General features: G+C 44.1%; 1 protein-coding gene across 1 annotated transcript in view; it reads right to left on the reverse strand.

Annotated features, from left to right (window-relative positions):
• Nucleotides 1-13,200, reverse strand: part of STRC (stereocilin) — a 109,474-nt gene that overhangs the window by 16,226 nt on the left and 80,048 nt on the right. The window contains exons 21-22 of the mRNA XM_073654728.1: nucleotides 12,486-12,660; nucleotides 1,343-1,512 (exon numbers count right to left, since the gene is read on the reverse strand). Of these exons, the coding sequence (XP_073510829.1) occupies nucleotides 1,343-1,512; nucleotides 12,486-12,660 (345 nt within the window). The remainder of the gene's footprint in view (nucleotides 1-1,342; nucleotides 1,513-12,485; nucleotides 12,661-13,200) is intronic.

The raw sequence follows: 13,200 nt of genomic DNA on the forward strand, positions 1-13,200 counted from the left end.
CCTTTCTTTCTCTTTTTTAATTTTATTCCCCCTTTCTTTCCTTTCCTTTTCTCCCCTACTTTACTCCTTCCCCTACTTCCTTTCCTTCTCTTCTCCTTTTTCTTCTTTCCTTCTTCCCTCTCCACTCCGCCATGCAGTTTACCAAGAGTTTTACTCTACAGTAGTATATATAGGTGTACTCTAATTAATTCTATCCAACCATGGCTGCCATAATTTATGGAAGTATTCCTGCTTATTCCGCTTGGTGTAAATACTTTTTTCAAGTTGAATTATATAGTTCGTTTGGGCAATGAATTCGAGTCTGGACGGGGGCTCCTCTCTAATCCAATATTTTGCAATCAATTTTCTGGCAATAAAAAATCTCGCAATTGCTATTTTGGTCATGTTGTCTGTTTTTATTACCTCAAAGTACCCAAATATACATGTCAGTGGGTCCCTAGGGACAATACACCTATACACCATTCCAATACTGTTCAACCATACCATTAAAATCTACTTAATGAATAAATACAGATGGGTATATGGTGAGGATACAGAAGCCTACGAATGGAAACAGCAATCAAAAGTTTATGCAATCACAATGATGAGAGAAAACCGAGCAGTCACATCATAGTCTACATCCAGCCCCACGCTCCCAGAGGAAGCCCAACACGCGAAACATGCGTCTGGGCGACGCCACAAATGGTCACCTGTTACTTTGCAAACATGGGTAAGCACTACTTTGCACTTTAGGATGAGAGATAAAGATAGAGCACTATAACCTTGGTGAGTCTATAGCCTCTTGATTACATTGCAGAGTCGTAATTTTTTGATCAGTTGAATACTTTCTTGTACCTTATATTGGACTCTGAGGTTTGTATTACAACACAGCCTTGTGGCTGGATGTGAACTATGATGTGACTGTTTCCTCTCATCATTGTTATAGCATAAACTTTTGTATGCAATGATTGCTGTTTCTGTTCATAGGCTTCTGTATCCTCACCATATACCCATCTGTATTTATTCACTACATAGATTTTAATGAATTTATACAAAAATATAGTCTTTATTATTATATACCACAAAGTATTTGTTAGTACGATTCTTCCTTGGGGTTCAGAGCTCCAAACAGTTCTAGGATACAGATTTTGCTATATAGCAGCAGTGGTCGGTCTCCAGAGCAAAGAGCTCTAAACAAAAGAAAAATGTTAATACCTCAAGATCGGCTGAAAATTTTAATGATCGATAAATTACAAAATTGCTTGTATCTATGAGCACTATCCGACAATACCTATTTATGAAGAAGAATATAACCCTTTAAGGCTAAAATAAACACCCATTCTTATAGCCAAGGACATTTTACCTGTTTTGCTTTTCCTAGAGCAGCTTTTGCTTGATCCACTGAAAAACTCAAATCTTGTGTGATAACTGCCAAACAGCCTTCAAATTCTGATAAAGGCATGCCATTAATCTGAGAGGGGCTCCAGGCTGATGGAAATGTTACTCTCATGTCCACACATTTGGGAATAGGGTCTATGATGACAGATACAAGCATAAAAGGACAGTTATCCATCTACTGCTCATTAACACTAAATTAATATCTTCATGTGTTCATCCTTTTCTTGTACTCACATTTACAATGCCTTGAAAAAGTATTCCTATCCCATGAACTTTTCTACATTTTTCATGTTACACCTACAAACTTAAACATATTTTATTGGGATTTTCTGTGCTATAACAAGACAAAGCAGCAAGTATTTGTAAAGTGTAAAGGAAATGATACATGTTTTTCAAATTATTTTAAAAATTGTAAGGGATCAGTTCTCAGGTAGATGCTGGCGCACACACAGTGTCCAATTCGTTGATTCAAAGCAAACATGTGGTTTATTAAATGTCAATAAACCGTCCAGCTTAACAAACACAGCCTCTTCTGGATACAAAAGCTATAACTGCACCACAATGGAAAATAAACAGTCCGTATATGTATGTATATATATATATACACACATACACATATATATACTGTGTATATATATATATATATATATATATATATATATATATAGTGCCTTGTGAAAGTATTTGGCCCCCATTCGGCCATTTTACTTTCAGTGCAGCAAACTCACTCCAGAAGTTCAGTGAGAATCTCTGAATGATCCAATGTTGTCCTAAATGACTGGTAATGATAAATAGAATCCAAGTCTCCGTATAAATGCACCTGCTCTGTGATAGTCTCAGGGTTCTGTTTCAAGTGCAGAGAGCATTATGAAGACCAAGGAACACACCAGGCAGGTCCGAGATACTGTTGTGGCGAAGTTTAAAGCCGGTTTTGGATACAAAAAGATTTCCCAAGTTTTAAACACTTCAAGGAGCACTGTGCAAGCGATCATATTGAAATGGAAGGAGTATCAGATCACTGCAAATCTACCAAGACCCGGCCATCCCTCTAAACATTCATCTCGAACAAGGAGAAGACTGATCAGAGATGCAGCCAAAAGGTCCATGATCACTCTGGATGAACTGCAGAGATCTACAACAGAGGTGGGAGAGTCTTTCCATAGGACAACAATCAGTTGTACACTGCACAAATCTGGCCTTTATGGAAGAGTGGCAAGAAGAAAGCCATTTCTCAAAGATATCCATAAAAAGTCTCGTTTGAAGTTTGCCACAAGCCACCTGGGAGACACACCAAACATGTGGAATAAGGTGCTCTGGTCAGATGAAACCAAAATCAAACTTTTTGGCCACAATGCAAAACGATATGTTTGGCGTAAAAGCAACACAGCTCATCACCCTCAAAACACCATCCCCACTGCCAAACATGGTGGTGGCAGCATCATGGTTTGGACCTGCTTTTCTTCAGCAGGGACAGGGAAGATGGTTAAAATTGATGGGAAGATGGACAGAGCCAAATACAGGACCATTCTGGAAGAAAACCTGTTGGAGTCTGCAAAAGACCTGAGTCTGGGACGGAGATTTATCTTCCAACAAGACAATGATCCCAAACAGGGGTGGATTAAGAGTAGCAAGGGCCCCGGGCAGTTTAGAAGGCGCGGACCCCCCACCTCACACACACACACCTGATGTATCACGTGACATGTCACATGATCCCCTGTGATAGATCATGTGATAGTTCATGTGAAATTAATTTGGCACAATATTAATTATAAGAATTTTTTTAGGCTGTGTGCCCACTACGCGTTTTTTAAGCGTTTCTGCAGCTGCAATTCCGCTGCAGAAACGCTTAAAAAACGCTTGGTAGAAGGTCTGCCATGTTCCCCAATGATAATCCGCATGTGCTGTGCACATGCTGCGGAAATTTCCGCTGCGGATTATCATTGCGGAAAAATCCGCAGCACTAACAATTATTTTGCGGAAGTGCGGCGCTTTCGCCGCCATTGACTTGCATTGGAACGCATGTAATCCGCATCACTGCATCTGTACATGCAGAATCCATGCGTTTCAATGTGCGGATGGTACCCGGGTTTGGAGAAGAGGAGACTCTCCTCCGGACCCGGGTACCATAGAACCTGTAAAAAAAAGAATAAAATAAAAAATAAATATTATACTTACCTTCTGATGGCCCCCGGTGTCTTTATCCGATGCGTCCTGGCTTGCCAGCAGCTTGCGATGGTCTGAAAAGGACCTGCCGTGACGTCATTTAGTCATGTGACAGGTCACGCGACCGCTGACGTCGGCAGGCCATCAGAAGGTAAGCATATATTTATTTTTTACCATTCTTTTACGGTCACACTATATAAATCCATGCCGGTTGCATGGATTTATATAGTGTGACCAAGTTGTCAAGCACTTTCCAAGTGATGCTAAAATCGCTTGGAAAGCGCTTGTCAACCCGCATGCGGAAATGCATGTGAAGAACGCTTCACATCCGCATGTCCCTGGCAGGAAAAACGCATGTACAATCCGCATGTACAATCCGCATGCGTTTTTTCTGCCAGGGAGATGCAGAAACGCTCAAAAAAAATCCGGAGCATTTCTGCATCGTGGGCACATAGCCTTACATTAATTGTATGACTCAATATTGAGCACACGTAGCCATCTATACACAGCAGGAGGCCACACTGAGCCATCTATACATGGCAGGAGGCCACACGGAGCCATCTATACACGGCAGGAGGCCGCACGGAGCCATCTATACAAAGCGGGAGGCCGCATGGAGCCATCTATACACAGCGGGAGGCCGCACGGAGCCATCTATACACAGCGGGAGGCCGCACGGAGCCATCAATACACAGCGGGAGGCCGCACGTAGCCATCTATACACAGCGGGAGGCCGCACGTAGCCATCTGTACACAGCGGGAGGCCACACGTAGCCATCTATACACAGCGGGAGGCCGAACGGCGCCATCTATACACAGCGGGAGGCCGCACGGAGCCATCTATACCAGCAGGGAGCCGCACGGTGCCATCTATACACAGTGGGAGGCCGCACGTAGCCATCTATACACAGCGGGAGGCCGCACGTAGCCACCTATACACAGCGGGAGGCCGCACGTAGCCATCTGTACACAGCGGGAGGCCGCATGTAGCCACCTATACACAGCGGGAGGCCGCACGTAGCCATCTGTACACAGCGGGAGGCCACACGTAGCCATCTATACACAGCGGGAGGCCGCACGGAGCCATCTATACACAGCGAAAGGCCGCACGGAGCCATCTGTACACAGCGGGAGGCCACACAGAGCCATCTATACACAGCGGGAGGCCACACAGAGCCATCTATACACAGCGGGAGGCCGCACGGAGCCATCTATACACAGCGGGAGGCCGCACGGGGCCATCTATACACAGCGGGAGGCCGCACGTAGCCATCTGTACACAGCGGGAGGCCGCATGGAGCCACCTATACACAGCGGGAGGCCGCATGGAGCCATCTATACACAGCGGGAGGCCGCACGGAGCCATCTATACACAGCGGGAGGCCGCACGGAGCCATCTATACACAGCAGGGAGCCCGCACGGAGCCATCTATACACAGCGGGAGGCCGCACTGTGCCATCTATACACAGCAGGGAGCCGCACGGAGCCATCTAGACACAGCGGGAGGACGCACTGTGCCATCTATACACAGCAGGCAGCCGCACGGTGCCATCTATACACAGTGGGAGGCCGCACGGAGCCATCTATACACAGCGGGAGGCCGCACGGCCCCCCCTCCAGAGACAGCAGGAGGCCGCACGGTGCCATCTATACTCAGCAGGAGGCCGCACGCAGTCACGCACACAAACATATACAGACATATACATACTCGCATAAACACATTTGAAACACAAAAATACATATAAACAGACATCACACAATGATATCTGCCTGCACACACATACATACACACACACACTCACTCTCACACATACACACTCTCTCTCACACACACACTCACCATCCCCCGGCTCGGCTCCAGTCCTTCTGGCTCCTGTTCCTCTCCGGTGGTAAGTAGCAGTGCAGGCCAGGCGCGCACTGCGTGACGTCACAGCTAGGAGACACGGCCGCGCACAGGGCCGTGTCTCCTAGCAGTGACGCAGCCGGGCCAGGACACAAGGAAGTTAACTGCTGCAGTGCTGGCCCGGCCGAAGAAGAAGCAGCGGCCGTGCACCGCTGCTGGGGGAGTGGTCCCATGGAGACTGGAGGCCCCGGGCGGTAGCCCGGATTGCCCTCATTATAATCCGCCTATGATCCCAAACATCAAGCAAAATCTACAATGGAATGGTTCAAAAATAAACATATCCAGGTGTTAGAATGGCCAAGTCAAAGTCCAGACCTGAATCCAATCGAGAATCTGTGGAAAGAGCTGAAAACTGCTGTTCACAAACGCCCTCCATCCAACCTCACTGAGCTCGAGCTGTTTTGCAAGGAAGAATGGGCAAGAATTTCAGCCTCTCAATGTGCAAAACTGATAGAGACATACCCCAAGCAACTTGCAGCTGTAATCGCAGCAAAAGGTGGCGCTACAAAGTATTAACTCAAGGGGGCCGAATAATATTGCACGCCCCACTTTTCAGTTTTTAATTTTTTTTAAAAGTTTAAAATATCCAATAAATTTCGTTCCACTTCATGATTGTGTCCCACTTGTTGTTGATTCATCCCAAAAAAATTTGAATTTTATATCTTCATGTTTGAAGCCAGAAATGTGGCAAAAGGTAGAAAAGTTCAAGGGGGCCAAATACTTTCACAAGGCACTGTATGTACTGTATGTGTGTGTATATTATATATACTGTATATATATATATATATATATATATATACATATATATCTACTATATAATCGGCTTATCCCGTCTGTCTGTCCGTCCAGGAAATCCCGTGTCGCTGATTGGTCCGGCCGCGGCCAATCAGCGACGCGGGATTTCAGAACAAGTCAGGAGATAGCAGGGCTGACTCCGCCCATATGGTCATGTGACTCACCAAATGCCCATGACGTACTGAACATGTTTTGTCAGTCTCAGTGTGTGATGTACTTCTGTTACGTTTAATGAATACGTTCTGTCAGTCACAGCGCGACATAGTTCAGTCACGTTTACTAAACACGGTCAGTCAAAGTGTGACGTACTTCTGTCACGTTTCATTAACAGTGGTACGTTGAACAGGAGACCCCTGGCTTCAGCCGCAAATAGTCGTGATGTAAGCAGAAGCAGGAGCCGGCTGCAGCCGGGGGAACTACGTGCTGGCTGTGCGCGGTCAGCGATGTTTTCACAAGCAGTTTTGACAACATGACGTAATTACAAAATTCATTAGGGGCCCCGGGGGGATACATTGGGGGGTTAATTTAAAGTAGTGCACAACCCATTTAAACACTGCTTCGCTGATTAGTCGCGCCCGGTCGGCCGCATACATATTCTAGAATACCCGATGCGTTAGAATCGGGCCACCATCTAGTATATACAGTGCTGGCCAAAAGTATTGGCACCCCTGCAATTCTGTCAGATAATACTCGGTTTCTTCCTGAAAATGATTGCAATCACAAATTCTTTGGTATTATTCTCTTCATTTAATTTGTCTTCAATGGAAAAAACACAAAAAAAATTGTCCTAAAGCAAAATTGGATATAATTCCACACCAAGCCTAAAAAAGGGGTGGACAAAAGTATTGGCACCCTTTGAAAAATCATGTGATGCTTCTCTAATTCGTGTAATTAACAGCACCTGTAACTTACCTGTGGTTCCTAACAGGTGTTGGCAATAACTAAATCACACTTGCAGCCAGTTAACATGGATTAAAGTTGACTCAACCTCTGTCCTGTGTCCTTGTGTGTACCACATTGAGCATGGAGAAAAGAAAGAAGACCAAAGAACTGTCTGAGGACTTGAGAAACCAAATTGTGAGGAAGCATGAGCAATCTCAAGGCTACAAGTCCATCTCCAAAGACCTGAATGTTCCTGTGTCTTCCGTGCGCAGTGTCATCAAGAAGTTTAAAGCCCATGGCACTGTGGCTAACCTCCCTAGATGTGGACGGAAAAGAAAAATTGACGAGAGATTTCAACGCAAGATTGTGCGGATGGTGGATAAAGAACCTCGACTAACATCCAAACAAGTTCAAGCTGCTCTGCGGTCTGTGGGTACAACAGTGTCAACCCGTACTATCCGTCGACGTCTGAATGAAAAGGGACTGTATGGTAGGATACCCAGGAAGACCCCACTTCTTACCCCGAGACATAAAAAAGCCAGGCTGGAGTTTGCCAAAACTTACCTGAGAAAGCCTAAAATGTTTTGGAAGAATGATCTCTGGTCAGATGAGACAAAAGTAGAGCTTTTTGGGAAAAAGCATCAACATAGAGTGTACAGGAAAAACAAAGAGGCATTCAAAGAAAAGTACATGGTCCCTACAGTCAAACATGGCGGAGGTTCCCTGATGTTTTGGGGTTGCTTTGCTGCCTCTGGCACTGGACTGCTTGACCGTGTGCATGGCATTATGAAGTCTGAAGACTACCAACTAATTTTGCAGCATAATGTAGGGCCCAGTGTGAGAAAGCTGGGTCTCCCTCAGAGGTCATGGGTCTTCCAGCAGGACAATGACCCAAAACACACTTCCAAAAGCACTATAAAATGGTTTGAGAGAAAGCACTGGAGACTTCTAAGGTGGCCAGCAATGAGTCCAGACCTGAATCCCATAGAACACCTGTGGAGAGATCTCAAAATGGCAGTTTGGAGAAGGCATCCTTCAAATATTAGGGACCTGGAGCAGTTTGCCAAAGAAGAATGGTCTACAATTCCAGCAGAGCATTGTAAGAAACTCATTGATGGTTACCGGAAGCGGTTGTTCGCAGTTATTTTGGCTAAAGGTTGTGCAACCAAGTATTAGGCTGAGGGTGGCAATACTTTTGTCCGGCCCTTTTTTGGAGTTTTGTGTGAAATGATCAATGATTTGATTTTTGCTTCATTCTCTTTTGTGTTTTTTTCTTGCAAGCAAATTAAATGAAGACAATAATACCAAAGAATTTGTGATTGCAATCATTTTCAGGAAGAAACTGAGTATTATCTGACAGAATTGCAGGGGTACCAATACTTTTGGCCAGCACTGTATATATATATATATATATATATATGTATATATATATATATATACATATGTATATATATATATATATATATACATATATATATATATATATATACATATATATACTGTATATATACACACACATACATACACACACACATACACTATGGGTGGTGGTGGGGGGAGCGGCAGAGGGGGATGAGTGGGGCACAGGAGGCAGCAGCCACCTGCTGCAGCCTACACTGAGCCCGCTACTATAGAAAATGAATATTAATTTTCCTTAATAGTGCGCACACTGTACCCGCAGGGCGGCTCCTGCTGCGCTAGCAGTTATGTGTGCCCGCTATTAAAGACCATGAATATTCACTACAACCCACTCCCATGGGTTGTAGTGAATCTTCATGTGCTTTAATATCTGGCACACATGACCGACGGCCGCAGCAGGAGCCGCGCTGCGGGTACAGTGTGCGCACTATTAAGGATAGTGAATGGTCACTGCTCCCTACGCACACAGTCCTAGCGTAGGGAGCAGTGACTATTCCAGCAGAGCATCTCACAGTGTGAGGGTGCATGGCAGTGATACCATGCGCGGCTTACACAGTGAGAGCAGTGTCAGCAGCAGAGTGGGATGCAGCGCTGCAGCAGAGAGGAGGTAAGTATAATTGTTTTTTTGTCTTTTTATGTGCAGCGTGATGGGGATCAGGGGGTGCCATACATACCAGGATGAGGGGTGCCAAGCATACCAGGATGAGGGATGAGGAATGAGGGGGGCCATGCATACCAGGAAGAGGGGTGAAGGGTGCCATACATACCAGGAGGAGGGATGAGGGGGGCCATGCGTACGAGGCAGAGGGGTGCCATGCATACCAGGAAGAGCTATGGGGGGTGCCATATATTCCAGGAAGAGGGATGAAGAATGCCATACATTCCAGTATGAGGGATGAAGGGTGCCATACATTCCAGTATGAGGGATGAAGGGTGCCATACATACCAGGAAGAGGGATGAGGGGTGCCATGCATACCAGAATGAGGGATTGGGGTGCCATGCATACCAGGATGAGGGAACCATATATACCAGGATGGGGGATATTAACAGAATTGGGGGACATTACCCCTATAACAGTGTCAGCAGCAGGCCCCCTCCCCCTTAACAGTGCATCATGACCACATTTTTTGCTTACATTTTTATTCTATTTTCCTCCTCTAAAACCTAGGTGCGTCTTATGGTCCGGTGCATCTTATAGTCTGAAAAATATGGTAGGTTATAAAAAAATAGAATAGCTCTGAACATCTTACGGAGCACTATTCAATATATCATCCAAAAATGGAGGGAGTATGACAAAACTGCAAACCTATCAAGACATGATCGTCCACCTAAACTGATATCCCAAGCAAGGAGAGCATTAATTAAAGAAGCAGCCAAAAGGCCCATGGTCACTGTGGAGGAGCTGCAGAAATCCACAAATAAGGTGGGAGAATCTGTTCACAAGACAACTCTGAGAGTGTGAACTGTGATAGCAGCATGAGAGCATTAGGACCCTGTGGGTTTTGCCTGGCTGAGCTCAGAGCATGGGCAGATCGGGAGACCGTGTGTTCTGAGGGTGTCTGCTGTGTGAGACACTGGAAGGAGAGTCTGAGGAGAACTGTGAGCACTGAGAGCACTGAACTTCAACAAGACTCTCTCTATACATGATTTCCTGTGGGTGTTGTTAACCCCTGACCCTGGTGAAGCTGTGTCCCTGCTTAAGAACGAGTGCTGAGCTGGGGAAAGCTGTGTGGCTCTTTGGAGTTTTGTGGAAGTCCATGCTGAGTGGACTAGAGACTTTGTGGTTAACGAGCCAAGTGTCGAGTGAGAGGGAAAGAGACTGAGGATATCATCTCTGTGATGGAGCACGTGGTCGGTGGTCTGGAAAACAGTGAGTGACTGCGAGTGGAGAGACGAGGTCCGGTGCCATTCACATTGAGAGGATACTGAAAAGCCTGGTGAAGAGTTCTTCCCAGACCTTAACCTGAGGCTACAGGACTAAAGTCCCCGGCGTGTGGGCTCAGCATCGGCCTACAAGACAAGGAACCTTTGCTGTTTTTGTAAACGTTGCTTTTTATTTGGCACCAAAGTTTTCCGGGACTAGCTGCAGCCACCGCGATTCACAGGCCTGTGATAGACCACATTTGAGGTTAACGGTACCGTAACTTTAAGATACCCAGGTATCCCTATACTAGGGGTATAAGAGCAATTGGTATAGTTTCATGCATTGTCATTGTTAGTACTGGTTGGATTACACTCAGTGTGCCATCTCAGTGGTCCTATAGAACACCCACACTAGACTGACACAGTGTTTAGGTAAAATTGTTCCAGATCTTTAGTATAATTCACATAAACTGGAAACCTTGAGATTGGCACATTGATTTCAGCTTTTGCTGATTGTGTGTAGTTAGTAGAGACAGTGTCCCAGGTAGAACCTGAGACTGATTCATGCAATACTGAATTTTAGTCTAATTCCTGTTTTACTAAGAAAGTGTTGTTTATTTCTGTCTCTGTCTCAGTTTGTGACTCACTGGATCTCTCTCGGACCTCCGGTCATTACACAACTATAATTCACTAATTGCAAAATGCTATACGTTGCAGAAAACTAACACTGCACATCACTCTGAAAACACCACCCCACAGTCAAACATGGTGGTAGCAGCATCATGTTGTATGGATGCTTTTCTTCAGCAGGGACAGGGAAGCTGGTCAGAGTTGATGGAAAGATGGATCAAAATACAGGGTAATCCTGGAGGAAAAACCTGTTAGAGGCTGCAAAAGACTTCAGACTGGGGTGTAGATTCACCTTCCAGCAGGACAACAACCTTAAGCATGCAGAGTGACAATGGAATGGTTTAGATCAAAGCATAATTATGTGTGTGAATGGCCAAGTCAAAGTCCAGACCTAAATCCTTTTGAGAAACTATGGCAAGATTTGAAAACTGCTGTTCACAGACAATTTCTATCCAATCTCACTGAGCTAGAGCAAGTGTGCAAAGACGAATGGGCAAAGATTTCAGCCTCTAGATGTGCAAATCTGGTAGATATATGTCAAAAGACTTGCAGTAATTGCAGTGAAAAGTGGTCTTACAAAGTATTGACTGGAGGGGACTGAATACAAATGCACGTCACAATTTTCAGATTTATATATTTAAAATAACTAGAACACCATTAGAGATCAACAAACCCAAACCCAGTTAGTGTCCGGTACTAAATTCCGAACACGGACTTCTCCCGGAAGTCCGTTGCAATGTTTGGAGTTTTGGGCGAAGTCAGTTGCAGAGAGAGAATGAGAGAGAGGGAGATTTTTTTTTCCAGATCCAAAGTTTGGGTCTCCATTATTTTCAATGAGGTTCTGGTTCAAGTTCGGGTACAGTTCTGGTACCCGAACCGAACTTTGGACTAAAGTTCGAGTCAGGTGCAAGAACCTGAACTTTCAAGTGTCCAGTCATTCCTAAACGCCATGTATAATTTCCTTTCACAAATACTTGTTACTTTGTGTTGGTATATAACACAAAATACTAATAAAACCATTTAAGTGTGTGGGTGTAAAGTGAAAATATGTGGAAAGTTCATGGGGTATGAATACTTTTTCAAGCCACTGTATAAGGATTATAAACTATAATAAGTAAAATATATGTGATTCCTCATTTCATGAGTCATACTATACACTGCAGCACTTGTTTGTGTATTGCAGCATCAATATACTGTAACATCATATAATTTTTATCATTGATAAAACAATTGTCAGCTAGCAAGTCTAGCTATTTTATTTATTAATTTGGCAATAAGAATATTATTATTGCTACATAACAATAATTTAGACACCTGTTGCAAATTCTAGTCTACATTAGTAGAAAACAGCATTACCTAAATTCATGAGACTAGTATCTGTATTTTTACAATTAGTGATGATGGTTCTTCTAGCAGTTTTTGAATAAGATAATTATCCAAAAGTATCTCACCTCGAATGCCTCGAAAACCACTTTTAGTTAAAAAAGAGGCCAAGAACATCTTGTTCTTCCTTGTCAGCTCCTGAGCAACAGAGCTTTGAGTGGTACAAATCTTCCCAATGTCACTGTCTTCCCATTCTCTTTGACTCTCCAGTAGCCATTCCAAAGTATCTCGTCCCAACACATCCTATAAAACATCAACAGAACCTATTAAAAATTTTCCAGTAGCCAAAATAAGTAGTGATAACTCACTGTGCCATTTTTTATATTTAATAAAGTCTGACTTATTGATACTTATTTTGGCTACTGGATAATTTTTAATAGGTTCTCTTTAATATCCCCAGTAAATAGCTCATATATTGCTTGTTACCCAGTGCCTATTACTAGTATATTGGCACTTTATTTGTCTGGCTGACAATAGGTTGTGTATAAAACATCAACAGATATTGTTACAAAAAGACACACATCTCCATGCACATTCATTTAAAAAAGCCCTCTCACTAAACTCTATTGTTTAGGCCTTTGAAAAAGTATAGTGCAGTCATATACTCACCAATTACCATCTTCCCCAGTTTCCAGTGCTGCTCCAGTCCTCTTCTCATTCATGTGATGGCTATTCCAACTTGCCGGCTCACACTGGGGTCTATGTGTGAGCTGGAAGCCAATTTTAGGCCACAACCCCACTATCAGTATTTGGTCAGTATTCGGTTAGTATTTTTTCTCAGGA

Source organism: Phyllobates terribilis, unplaced genomic scaffold (genome assembly GCF_046119375.1).
Source record: "Phyllobates terribilis strain yellow unplaced genomic scaffold, ASM4611937v1 Scaffold_11__3_contigs__length_659146591, whole genome shotgun sequence".
Taxonomy (NCBI): Eukaryota; Metazoa; Chordata; class Amphibia; order Anura; family Dendrobatidae; genus Phyllobates; species Phyllobates terribilis.